This window comes from Podarcis melisellensis (genome assembly GCF_964234715.1).
Source record: "Podarcis melisellensis genome assembly, chromosome: 8".
NCBI classification, from domain to species: Eukaryota; Metazoa; Chordata; class Lepidosauria; order Squamata; family Lacertidae; genus Podarcis; species Podarcis melisellensis.
Window position 1 is genome coordinate 1,887,316 of NC_138540.1, and position 13,965 is coordinate 1,901,280.

The following is a 13,965-nucleotide window of genomic DNA, read 5'->3' on the forward strand; positions in this document are numbered from 1 at the left end:
CAGGTACCAATATTACTGTGTCGGATATTTTTTTTATAATATAGAAAAGAACATTGGGTTCTCTACAATAGTTCTACAGTCACAAAGGTTTGTGGAAAAGAGGGAGCTGCCCAATTGATTTTTAAAAACCATACAAAAAACCCAAAACCGAAAAAGGTTAACAGCAGACAAAAAATAATAATAATAATAAAATTACATGGCCCTTGTGCCAACAGCTTTGCTTTTGACACCCCAATAACGCCCTGCCCCCTGCAACCAGGAAGCAATGCCAGCTCAGATGACCAGGGAAGGGAGGAGAGGGCAGCCCGAGATGTCTTTCGACACAGATGAGGTGAGCCTGGATTCATAGATATATACAGGGACAAGGATCCTACACAGCCTTGTACACATGCTGAAGAACTAAGAGAAAATGAGGGCTGGAAGCCCCTGGGATTCTGCTTTTATACTCAACAGTATAGAGGAAGTCCGTTTTAGTGCAGTTGAACCCCCCCTCCCCCCCTCCACAACTGCCTTTCAGGTTTCTTTGAAAAAAAAATTCTTTACACATCTAAGTCAATCTAAGTGCGTCTGTAGCTCTACAGGAATATACAGAGAACTTTACATTAGAAGGATAAGCTACATGTCCCCCTCCTTATCATTAGTTGATGATGCGCCCACAGGCCTGGCATCTCTTCACAGGATGAGGGGATGGATTGCACTGCACGGACTCGCCCTGCCCTCCTGTCTCCCTTGCATTCCCTCCTCTGGCCCCCCAGGCGCACACAGCTGAAGGAACACCCAAGAGAGCCCTACGATGCGCCTTGGGGCAGGAGGAGCAAAGGGGCAGCAGTGCCAGCAACAGGCCCGCCAGGGAAGAAGGTGACAGGCTCTTGACAGCCATTGAAATGTGCGCCCCAACTTTCAAGGGGGTGCAAGAACCTTCGGAATCTCAGTCCGTAAGCAGAGTTGTGTCCAAGATTCACATGCCAGATCTCCAGCTGCAGGGCTTACTGAGCATCCCATCTCCCTCACTCCACCCCCAAGCGCCCCGCTTTCCGGCTGCACTTAGCTTGTTCTCAAGATGCTGCTGCTAGGCAAAGAAGTCTTGGATGAAGGCAACGGGCACACTTTTGAAGTTACATTTAAACTGTATTTTAGTTCAGAGAGAGAGAGGTGGGGACAGAGGAGAATAAACCATTCAGAGTTCCTATTTCTGGAGGGATGGCAGAAGAAGACCAGAAAGTTTGCCTTGGGCTCTATTATCCCATCCTTGAGTCACCACCTCAAAGCCTGCTGTTGGGCCTGAAGTAGGAAAGAGAAGCTAGGGGAGGGTGGGAAGGATCTGACCTTTAGAGATGGCGCCATCTTAGGAGCTGTGCACAAGGGACAAATGGAGGAGAAAGAATATGGCGGCTGAAAATGAGATAATATGACAGTTTTAAACACTCTGCCCAGATGGTCAGCAAAGTAAGACTCTTTGTTAAATTACAGAACAGTTTTGTGCACATTTTCAATTCCCTCCCTGAAAAAAATAAAAGTAAACCCAAACCCCATTTTAAAAATGGATTTGAACTGTGAAGTGTTTCAGGATCATGAAGGGAAAACAAAGACCCAAACCAAAAGAACCCCACAAAACGTGAAAAGAATAAAGACCAGGCCCCCTAAAAATAAAATAAAATAAACCCAAAGGGAACAAAACCCCATCTAAGATCTACAGCAATATTTAACTGGAAAAATGTCCATTGTCTCTGGTTTGTCAGTATAAAAGGTTCCTTTATTTATAGAGAGATTTCAGTTAGTTCTTTAAAGACAGCAAGTTTATCTTGCTCATCTTCTCATGTAGGGTCCGTTGAGAGACTGCTTGGGGACCCCAGCAGCATTCATGTAGCTGTGATGAGAGGGGCCAGTGTACATCATGTTCCCGTGAGGGTTTGGCTGCATAGGCTGCTGGGGATAGGCCTGGCTCCCCATCATTCCCATTTGCATCTGCATAGGATACTGGGCTGTCTGGTTCATGTAGGCAGGGTTGCTATGGTAGCTGCTGTTCATCATGGGCTGGGTCATCCGGTAGCTGTTCATAGCATTCAGGGTATTCATATTCATGGAGTTGACGTTGTAAGGGGCGGTTGGCATCAGGTTCACCCCCATGTTCATGCCGCGCTGCACAGCCAGCGCTCGGGGGCCGGCCTGCATGGCAACCGCCGGGGGGCTGCGCCCGTAGAGCTGCTGCTGGTGAGCAGCTGCTGAGGGCAGGGGTGCCGACTTGGAGCGGATGGAAATGTGCCCCTTGACGGGCATCTGCCCCTGCAGCCTTTGGGTGTGGGGGATGCCGATGTTGGTGGTGGACATGTTGCACTGGAGGAGGGGCGAGGCGAGGTTCATGGTGGTGGAGGCCAAGTTGGGAGGGGGTGTCATGGTGGCTTGTGCTTGGGGCGTCCCGGCCAACGGATGAGACGGAGCCAGCTGCGCCAGGCCGGTGTTGGACAAAGACACGCTGGTTGCATAGGAAGTCACAGCGGGGGAATGGCTGTAAGGCATGGCATGAGGGTCCATTATGGTGTTGGTCAGCTGCTGCAGCTTGGCTAGGCTGAAGGTGGCCGATGGCTGGGAGTAGCCACCGGCACCAAAATCCCCAGGAATCCTCTCGTAGATGCTTATGTTGCCCGTGCTGCCAGATTCCGGGATTTCCATTATCATGGGTGCTGGAGTGAAGCTATTGTTCATGCTACACTGGGACAGGGAAGGCTGCTGTTGCTGCGCTGGAGGAGGGGGCTGGGGCTGCTGGGGCTGCTGAGGCTGCTGGGGCTGGGGGGGCTGTGCCGCCGGCTGCTGGTTACTCGGAGGCCTTTCAACCACGCAGCTCTGGGGGGACTTGATATTGCAGTTTGTGGCGGGCTGGACACTGCCCTGGGGCATCATGCTGCAGCTGTTGCCCATGCTGGCTATTTGCTGGGTGACGACGCAACTGTTCTGGGTGAGGCTGCTGGAGGACGACAGGCCACCATAGGAACAGCTGCTCTGAGACGAGTTGTTACCGCAGATGCTGCCACCCATGGTCGAGTCGTAGCTGCTGGGGTTCTCGTAGTTCTCTGTTGTGCTCTCGATGCTGCCGAGGTCGCTGAAGCCACTGTCCACCACCTGCTGAGAATGGTCCGATACAGAAGGCACATCCATCATGGGGCTGGTCTCCATGTTCTGCATAGAAGGTGCGGAGAGAGAGCCTTGCTCAGGGCTTATCTGGGTGTAGCCGCTCTCCAGGGCACTGGGCACGCTGGGGCTGCTGACGGAGCGCACCGACTGGCTAGGGTGAGACTGGACAGAAGAGATGGGGCTGTTATGTTCCGAGGCCTGGCAGTCCTCAACCATAGACATCTGAGGATCCTCTTCAGCTTGGGTGTAGCTCTGCAGGTTCTGACAAGCCGCTAGGGTCTCCTCGCAATCCTGGTAGGCTACGTCGTGCTCATTGTTCTCCTCCTCCTGCGTCAAGGATTGCACTGCTTGGACGGTTTCAAGATCCAGTTCACTGTGAGGGATTGGCTCCTCTTCCTTCAGCTCAATTAATCCTTCCTTAGCATGCTGCTCTTCCTCTTGGTCATCTTCGGAACCAGGAACGGGATCTGATCCCACCGATGTCTCATGGGAGGCTTGCTCCTCCTCAGAATCTGCCTCTCCCTCACTCTTGTTCTTGACATCCTCTTCTCTGCTGTCCTGTGTGCTTGTTTCTAAAAAAGGCTCCTGAGCGTCAGGCTCTTCCTTCAGCCCCTCTGTTGCTGCCTGCTCTTCCAGTTCATTCTTCTTGGCAGGCTCCACCTGCCCATCGTCTTCTTCGTCATCCGCATCGTGGTCTTCATTCTGGTTTGCCACAGCTGCCACTTCCTCCTCCTCCTCCTCTTCGCGCTCAGGTTCTTCCATCTCCGGCTGCTCTTCTTCCGACTGCCTCTGCTCTCCGAGGCTCTGGGGCTTCTCCACCTCTTCCTCCATCTCAGGTTCCTTGACTTCTGCTGCTGGGCTGCTGCTGCTGCTGCTGCCTAAAGGAGAAGCCCCTCTTGCTTCACTGGCAGCTGCACCTTCCTCTTCCTCTCCCAGGTCCCCAACTTCTGGAGGCCCTTCTTCTTCTTCCTCTTCCTCTTCTTCTTCTTCTTTCCTTTCCTCTACAACATGCAGAAGCTCTTCCTTCTGCTCAACAGGCTCTTCCTTCTCCTGCACTTTGGGTTTGCGACCTGGTTTCAAAGTGGCTTCCGTGGGGTCAGTTGCCTCTTCGGTGGCAGCTGCCAAGACCTTCCCTCTCTTCAGCTTGAAGCCTGGCTTGCGGCCAGGCCTCTTCTTCCAGTGGATGGGCTTGCGGCTTTTGCCTTTGGGCCAGCCCTTCTTCTTCTTCATGGGGGTGGAAGTGTCTGGCTGGAGTGGGGAATCTTTCGCTTCACATTTTCTCAGCACCGAGACTGGTTTCAAGGTAGGAGAGCCTAAAGAGGAGGCGAAAGGAGGAGGGAAAGGTTAAGCAGCTGGACCTCTCGTCCCAATTCCTCACTAGGCTCTCACTAGCTAAATATCTGCAGTTGATTAACCACCTGCCTGTTAATATTACATACTGCCAAAAGCTCCATAGAGCAGCTTCTCTAAGATGTTACAGCAAGCTCAAGTTAATGTGCAATTTATCAAGTTACCACTCCTTATCCGAAATAAATACTGTATTTAAAGCTGCCTTTTTCACTCAATTGTTGCCCCCACAGTTGACTGACTGAAGATTTAGTCTGCTATAGTCTACTAATTAAACCTTGTAGCCCTACCTAAAGAACAAACTGCACATCTATTACAGGGTGGGGCTGGTGTGTTAGAGGAAGGAGATTCAGCTGGGTCTCCTGACCTGAAACTGCTTTCTCTCTCTCCCACCTTCCCAGGTATTGCATTTACACCTCAAGCCTCGAAAGGGCACAAGCCCAAAGAGCTCTCAACCAAGGTAAGGAGACAGAGCAAGAGATGCTGGCCAGTGAGGTGTCAATCAAGTGGAAGATGAAGCAAGCCAACAGACTGGTGGAGAAGGAGCACATGGTCACTGGTTGGCTGCAACTATTATATCCTAAAATAATATTACATGCTGGAATCTAAGAACTATTTCTGCTGCTCAGCTTTCCATGGGAAGAGCCTGCTACTACAAGGACAGGCAGAAAATCACTCCTTGAGTTTGTAGATATAAAATCAATGCCTTTTAACGATGTCAAGAAATGAACAAATGAAACTGCCTTGACAGAAGGAATTTTCTCCATTCAGGCCACTACTGTCACTGACTCTTCAGAGCTGTGGGTCACTATGTCTTTTCTTTGCAGCACTTGTAGCAGCCTATAGGCACCATTTCAGTATTTCTGCTTTAATGTTTTGCTTAATGTTCTACTGGATTGTTATGGTGTTTAAATATCATGTACAGACATTTGGGTTGTGATTTTATTATTACAATTTGTGTTATCCACTTGGAGACTTCGTTGTATTAAGCCATGTATATATAATTTAATGAAATGAACATATTCACAGCCACCAACTGCAGCTTGTGCCATGGCATTTGCAAAGATTGAGCAACCTTTCCTAGCTTTGAGATGTACGACTTCCCAGCTCTGTGGCACAGGGGTGTAATAACAACTGTGATAGAAGCAGCCGGAGCCTGTGGCACTCTTAGACAGCAGTAGGGGTGTCTGGGAGCCAGGTTGAGGCTGCACTCCTGGGAGCTTCTTGCACAGCTGTGCTGTGACTGGGACTAGAAGTGAGCTGCAAAACTACACAAAGGCACAGGGCACCGCAGGGACACAAGGCAGAAAGGCCTATTCATACTTTAGAGCTCAGACTCAAATTGTCTAACCCTCACTGATACAGCCCATTTCCAATGTTCACAGTGCATTAACTAGTACTATTTATAACAGCCCAGGGAGGCAAGTATGGCTATCCAATTTGGGGGGTGGAGAAGAACTGAAAGAATAATTCATAGCTTTGCACAATCCTTGTGGATTGTGGAAGCCTCTGCAAGGTAGGAACTTCCACACACCTCAATCCTCCTAATTCAATCCACAGCATCTATCTTGCCAACAGCTGCTCCCATGTGGCATACTAGCCTCTCTCAACCTTGGGTGCCCAGATATTGTTGGACTACAACTCCCATCATCCACAGCAAGCAGAAGCAACAGCCAGGAATGAGGGAAGCAACAGCCAGGAATGAGGGTAGCCCAACAACACCTAGGAACCCAAGGCTGAAAAAGGCTGCTCTACTGGAAGGAGGAGGAATCAGTGGAAGCAGATTAAAATGTTTTGTACTGCAGTTTTGAAAAAAGGTAATGGAGCATTATAGCCAAGTATCTCACAGTAATTGACTCATTCACATGCAGAGAGCATAAGCATCAGCCTAACAGGTTACTAAAAAACTACACTTAACAGGGCCATCTGGGCTTAGTGACTGTCGTTTAACCTCTTAAAGGTTAAATGCAGCTTAATAGTCTAAATTCAAGACTAGATGCAAAAGCACTTTGGAGAGGGTTAAGAAGCTACAGCCTAGCATGAACTTTCCCACAATGTCATCTACGACAAAGGGAGAGTGGCAGGGGGGTGAAGAATGAACCAATTCCAGATTTTATGGAACTGAACAAATGCAATTTGAAGGTAACAGCCTATTAGATGAAGAAATGTGGACTGCTACTGTCTTATAATGGCTTGGTAACAATGAGTGGAGGGTTGCAGAGCTAAAACAGATAAACGATCAGACACACAGGTAGACACAGAACATCCTCAATGATATTGCTTTCTATTATGTAACTTAGTTTTATGATCTTATATTCTGTTCTCTGAGGAATGCTTTTACAGCTGATTCCAGAAAAGGTATTCCGCTAATCTAGAAAGAAGGTACTTAGAGATTCCTGTAAATCTTCTCTTGTGGAATCTAAAGCCAATGCAGAGGACATTGCACTTTATGCACTGTGCAGTCCATTCTGTGTACCCCTTAGGACAGGGGTCAGCAACCCGCGGCTCCGGAGCCGCATGTGGCTCTTTTACACCTTTGCCGCGGCTCCGGGGCAGATACTAGCGAGGGGAGGAGGCGCATTGTGTGCCCTAACACTCCCCACTGTTTTAAATGTCGCAATGGTTTTGCGGCTCCCAGTTTTTTTCCCTTTGGTCCAAGTGGCTCTTTTTGTCTTAAAGGTTGCAGACCCCTGCCTTAGGAGTAAGCTTTTGACTGAAATACAGGAAAGGATTGCTATAACGAACGATTCTGATAAAATGCCTTGGATATAAACAAAACATAAAAATAGCTTTTATACGCAGCACCTGCACAAAAACTAGGCCAGTCAGAGATGGTATCCGGTTGCTGAGAGCCTCTGGTTCATGCAGCATATACTTGCTGACTACGGGACTCAAAATGCCTGTGCTTCTACTTTGCAGTGACAGACTGATCTAACTAAATGAACCACACTGAAACTAATGGGCTATTTGATGGAAGTGGGTGCTTTACCTTCCACTTTCTTACCACCAGGTGAAAGGAGGGACAACAGATGCCTGCACTGGTAAGATTGCTTCTTCTTGTTGTTGAATTCCCCCACCCCACCCCTACCAGTAAGCCATGGAGTTCATCCCAGTTCCTTAAGCGGGTTGTATGTCACCAGCTGGCCCCCTGAAGCTTGGCCTTGGCCCTCATCTCTTTCAATAGAAGTTTCATTGCCATCCATGGCAGGAACAGGGAACCTGTGGCCATCTGGATGTTTTAGCCTGCCATAACGGGAGGCGGAAACCCAAGAACCCGAGTGGGGGGGGGGTAGTGTCACAGGTTGCCCTTGGTCCAAGGGCTCTGGCAGCCCTTGTCCTTTGTCTTTTCCCACATCCATGCTCTCCCCACCTTTTCTTCCCTAGTTGTCACAGCTCACGTATTCCTGGGACTGGGCAATCTTGCATGTTTCATATGGGCACCGAGTGCAGGGACGGAGCAGTTGGCGACCTTTCTAGTGGCAAGGTACACTGCATTGAAGCACCCACTGACAACTGTTCTTGAGAAACCTACCAGTGGCATCGTCAGACTCCTCTCCACCCTGAGATCCTCTCTTGGAGGAGGGCCTGTGCCTGAGGGAGCCTTGGGGAGAGAGGCGACGAAGATATCCTCTTGGGAACAGTTCACTTTCTTCCTCATCCTCCTCGTCCTCCATCTCAAAGGTGGGCTCCAGTTGAGGCATGGGCCTTTCAGAATCAGAGTCCTCAAAAGGCTCATCCAGGACCTCAGTCGTTTCAGAGATGGTTTCTGTCACAACACTGCTGTTGTGATATTTGCGCTTGCGGACCCGCCTCTTCCGGGGAATGGGCTTCTGCACAAACAACCACAACCAAGTGACAGGTGGTTACATACAGCACAACTCAGTGAGGCAAGAGAGAGAAGCCCTATAGCATGCGGAGAGGAGACATCCGGGGAGGGCCACTGTCATTTCCTATGGCCACCAGCTGGGCTCACATTGGCCAAGACAGGAGGAGGGGAGGCGACTGGAGAACATGTCAGTACTCCAGTTTCAGGACTGGCATATTCCACCCCCTCCAGTGTCAAGGGCATGCCAGACCCCCCTCTGCACCTACCATCAAAATACGGATAGTAGAGAACTAACTGTAGCTGCAACGAAGAGGCCTCTGGAGACATTTTCTGCCCATAGAGAGAGTCCCCCAGGGCCCCCTTTCAAGGTCTAAACCTACTGCCTTTCCCTGGCACAAAGATAAACCTTTAAAAATGGATGGGGAATCTGGGGCCCACCTGATGTTGTGGGCCTACAACTCCCATCATCCCTGATAACTGACTGTACTGGCTGGGGCTGACAGGAATTGGAGTCCACCAACATCTGGAGGGCCACAGGCTTCCCACCCTTTCTTTAGAATATGCATCTCACAAATATGTAAGTAGCAATATGTGCATGCTGCAACAGCTGAGCAGAATAAACAAATGGAGTGCAGCAGTGGGCTGAGATTTTGCTTCCTGAGAGCCTCTGCATTTGTTTAGAAAAAAGAAAAAGCAGCAAAGTTTCTGGCACTGTCTGACTTAACATGTGTTTGGAAGTATAGGCGATGGCTGCTAAAATCTCAGAAGCCAGAAGACCTGCTGGATAAGAGTCCCAATGGTTGTGAGTGGGATGTCAGTGCCCTGCATGTCTCTCCCTTAACTAGCAAAATGGGGGGTTGGGTTTGAAAGTTCCCTCCCAGAACTGCTACTTGTAAAACAGTAAATTTGCAAAAAGCTAAATTACAAAATTAAGTTTTTCTGGGCTTATTATTATTAAAAGCATACAGAGTCCTGAATATGATCACCTTCTTACACATGCACATAAAGCCTACAGACGCAATAGCTTTTCAGGAACCTATCCAGGGAATGAGAGAGGTTCAAGAGGCAAGCAGAAGCTAACACAAGGAGAAAGCTCAGGGTTGTGTGCAGCTGCAGAGCAGACAGAGAGGGAGAAAGATATACCTTTCGCTTCAAGGTGGGTTTGGTGAGAACTGGTGGGGAAGTGGAGCAGGGGCTGACAGGCTCCTCCCCCTCCTCTTCGCTGCTCTCACTGAAGTGCCTGGGCAGTGTCCTCTCACCCTCGCGGTGGGGCCGGGGTATTCGGTCGCACTCCTTGGAGAGTCTGCCTTTCAGGGGCTCGTGGGTCTTCAGCTGCCCTCGCCACACTTCACTGTATCTCTGAGCCACTGAGGGCTTCTCCCCTTTGCCATACTGCCCATGGGAGATGGGGGACTTTTCCTCATCTTTGCCAAAGTGCCCCCGGGGAGCCGGGGACTTTTCCTCACATTTGCCACACTGTCCCTGGGAGGAAGTGGTTCTCTCTTCAGTCTCCCCAAATCTCTCTCGGGAAGCAGCCGCAGCTGCAGCCGCCGCAGCAGCCGCAGCCGCCTTTTCCTGACACTCCCCACAGCGACCTCCCCTGGCCATGGCTGACTTCTCCTCTAAAAGCAGTTTCAAATCCTTCTCTGCAAAGGACTCCCGCGGCTGTTTGTTCTTCCGACGGCCCCTCCGTGGCATCTGGTTGTTTGCAGGAAGACCAGCAAGGGGAAGACTTTGTTTGCTTGGCCGCACAGAATTGGCCGGAGAAACAATGTCTGGCTTTTTTTCACTCTCCAGAGGAAAGTAAGACTCTCTCTCTTTTTTCTCCCAGGATACAGATTTGATCACCTGGTATAAAGAAAAAAAGCAAGCTATTTTATTTAAGACTTTCTTGCAACTGTTACTTCCTACAGACATAAGGTTGCTGGGAAAGTTGGTTCTGCATTTAAAGTACCAGCTTGCAGCCAAAGATTGGAACAATCTTGATCTTTCCTTGATTCCACAACTCCTGGTCATGTCCACCTTTCCTTTCTTCCGATTCCCCTCCAGTTTTCCTCTCCCAAATACCTCCCCATTAGCTAGCCAACTTCCACCCTCAAGCCCACTCCCTCTTCCTGGGCCCCACCACTACTTCCCTGGGTTTTCTGCTCTCCTTCCTTAGCCTCAATTTTTCTACACTTCCTGTGCAGGCCTACCAATGACCATGGAAGACCTCATCTGAACAATCCCATCCATCTTTCCCTCCAGGCTGCATAAATTTCCCGTCACTATATAGGCCACGAAGGGAATATTTTTATTCCGAAACTGGGTTCATGAGTGCAATAGACCCCGGGGGTTTAAGTTCGGATGAGCCAAATTTTCAGACCTAAGCCCATTATTCAATAATAGTACAAGCACTGTTCCATGATTCAGTCTTAATCATTTCCAGTTAAAGGATCTCAGGTTGCAGAGCAGGAAGGCTTCTGTCTGATTGCAGAAAGGAGCAAAGCCTGCGAGATCTTTTGTAGTTGTTGCAGCTTGATGACAGGAACAAAAACCTTGTAGTAGTGAGACCATTACATGCCCTCTTCATCCCAGTCTCTAGTATTTCATTTCTGGTATCTGGGCAAAGATGATCTAAATCCACTTGAGTCTGATTTCATGCCCATTTTTAGCATCAAAACAGCCTCAGTTGCCCTGACTGATTGCCTTTATCAGAAGAGAGAGACCAAGAGGTGGGAACAACCCTTGATCTTTCAATGGCTTTTGCCATCACTGACCATAGTCTCATTTTGAAACAAATCAGGGGGTTGGGAGCTAGAGGCACTGTATTGCAGCAAATCTGCTTCTGCCTGCAGGGTCATTACCAGAAGGTAACACTAGAGGAATGTTGCTCAGCCCCATGAGTTCTGAGCTGTGGGGTCCCACAGGGTCCATTGTGTCTCATATGCTAATTCAACATTTATATGTTAATATCACACTGCTCTCTTCCTCTCCCTCCTTCCATCTAAATCAGCAAAAGCTGTGGGGTTGGACTGGTGCCTGGCTGAAGTGATAAGCTAGATATACTGAGACTAAACAGTGGGTGATTCTCGGGTCCAGAAATAAGGTAGACAGCTTGCACTGTCCCTTGAAGGAACAGGTTTGCAGTCCGAGAGCATTCCTGGATTCCAGCCAGGTGGCTTCTGCAGCTAGGAGTGATTGCACCCAAATTAGGCTGGTTTGTCAGCTATTAGCCTGACCTCAGTTGCCCATGCTCTAGTGACTGAATACAATCCAGAAGCTGCAGCTACAGCAGAAAAAGGTTGCTAGGTTGATGAGTGGGGCAATTTGATAGGACCATGTGTCACTGGTCCTGAAAGTGCTTCACTGGCTGCCAGTCTGAATTTGTACCAGTAAACAAACCCTAAAGGGCTTGGGACCCAAGAAAGCCTCCCTCAAAACCAACCACCTCGGGCCAGAAAACCATCAAAGCAGGCCCTTTTGGCAGTGCCACCCCTTCTGGGGACTTCCTGATTGATGTTGACCCACAGCAGGGCCTTCTCAGTACTGAAGTGATGGCCAAACTTGGCCCTCCAGCTGTTTTGGGACTACAACTCCCATCAACCCTGGGTAACAGGACCAGTGGTCAAAGATGATGGGAATTGTAGTTCCAAAACAGCTGGAGGGCCAAATTTGGACATCACTGCAGTATTGGTTCCTCACTTATGGAACACCTTCCAAAGTATTCAGGAGGTTTTTAAAAACATTTCTATTTGTCCAGGTATTTAATAGCTGCAACATACTAATTTAATTTTCTAGCCTAATGTGTTTATCTCCCACCCTTTGTCCAAGGAGCTCAAGGTGGTGTCCATGGTTCTCCCCCTAATATAATCTCCACAACAACCCTGTGAGGTAGATTAGGCTGAGAGGCAAGAACTAGGCCAAGGTCATCCAGTGAGCTACATGGTTGGGGGTGGGGGGTGGGGTCTTGAACCTTGGTCTCCTGGGTCCTAGTCCAACACTCTAATCATTGCACCACTCTCTTCCTAATTCTAGCAACCTGGAAATTATTAGGTGTGAGGATACATGGCTGTTTCTAAACGTTCTCAGATGTTTTTAACATCTAAATATTATGTTAGTTTTTGTGTTTTCTTGTTTGCCTCCCTGGACCCCTTTGGGAGGACGTACTAGATATAAATTTAAAAAATAGATAATGGTTTGGGCTCAGGATAACAAAGTTTCATGTTTATTTGTTCCTACCCCACCTTTTCAAATAAAATTCCTCCCAATGTGGCATATGTAGAGGTAGGGCAAATTAATACAGGCTTGATGGAAAGATGAAGGGGATCCAATTTTCCCATTACATTCCTTAGCAACTCCAGCTGGCTTTTAGCCATCCGCACTTTTAAGCTACCTTTCCATCCCTCTGCCATACGGGGCACACATGTGGCTGCTTTGCTAATTACTCCACAATTGCATGAATATATAAATATCTATTCCACACTGACCTCTACCTCTCTTTCCCTTTGCTGCTGCTGCTCTTCATTTTCCCCATCTTCAGCTTCTTCTTCTTCATCCTCTGAAACCACTGAGTTTGAGACAATGACAGGAGTCCAGCGTAGGCATTCTGGATCTACAACTACAGGCCGGAGATTCAGTTTCAGCTTTGCCATGTGGTCTTGGATAAGCTTCTCCCGCCGGACAATCACAAATCTGAGAATGAGGAAAAAATGATTCAGCCAAATTTTGACGTTTGAGTACAGGTAACAAACGTACGGACGCAGGGAGGAAGAGTGACCAGCAGGAGGATGCCCAAAACACTGTCACATTACTAAGCAGCTGCCATAGTCTGTTGCATCAAGAAGCAAACAGATCAAAACAGCATTTGAGGTGCACAAATAGGTTAAAGTCAGCTCCAAAATTCCTACAGTGACTCATGTTACAGGTAGGTAGCCATGTTTGTCTGCTGTAGTCGAAACAAAATGCATGTACACGAAAGCTCATACCAATAACAAACTTAGTTGGTCTCTAAGGTGCTGCTGGAAGAAATTCTTTTATTTTGTTTCGACTACGGTGACTCATGTGAAGTTTTGAAAAGAAGTTGTGTAGGACATTTCTTTCTCACTTCCGTTTGAAACTTGCAGCCCAGAATCAAACTGAGTTGACATTATAACTGATGTAGAGTGCAAGGTAATGAAGAATCATTAAAGGCAGCTAAGCATCTGTTGCAGGAAAAGAAAATATATCTACCAGTTTTTCTGGCTTCTTGTGCCTCAGGCTGAAGGCATTGGAAGGCTCTTAGTGCCTTGGCTGAAACTGCAACAATCTCAAAACCCAAAATCCTGCAATGCAATGATTGTGTTTTAGCAATAAAAATAAGCTCCAAAGCCAAAAAGCTTGAGCTAAGCTTCCGAATCTCAGGTTTGATTTAATAAAATGCATATTTCTATCCCTATTGTTTGAAAATGTGCTGATGTCTCAGAAATCAAAGTAAATCACCATATTAATCACATGGTAGTGTTTATATCCCCTTGCAATGCTAAAACTATAGTAAATAAAAGAAACATGCAAATTTGATTGATCTGTAGGATTTAGAACAATTACAGAATTCAGCTGCTTTTGGTGAAGAATTCTGATTGCCTGAGTACAGAATTACTTTTTAGTTAGCCTTAATTATGAGAATAAGCAATTGCGTTTTCAGC

The 13,965-nt window shown here is 48.1% G+C and overlaps 1 protein-coding gene across 1 annotated transcript in view; it reads right to left on the minus strand.

Moving 5' to 3' along the window:
• Positions 1-1,731: 1,731 nt before the first annotated feature.
• The window catches only part of KAT6A (lysine acetyltransferase 6A), a 91,918-nt gene continuing 79,684 nt past the window's right edge, over positions 1,732-13,965 (minus strand). The window contains exons 14-17 of the mRNA XM_081921249.1: positions 12,772-12,976; positions 9,446-10,150; positions 8,009-8,306; positions 1,732-4,442 (exon numbers count right to left, since the gene is read on the minus strand). Coding sequence (XP_081777375.1) covers positions 1,807-4,442; positions 8,009-8,306; positions 9,446-10,150; positions 12,772-12,976 — 3,844 coding nt within the window. The 3' untranslated portion in view covers positions 1,732-1,806. The remainder of the gene's footprint in view (positions 4,443-8,008; positions 8,307-9,445; positions 10,151-12,771; positions 12,977-13,965) is intronic.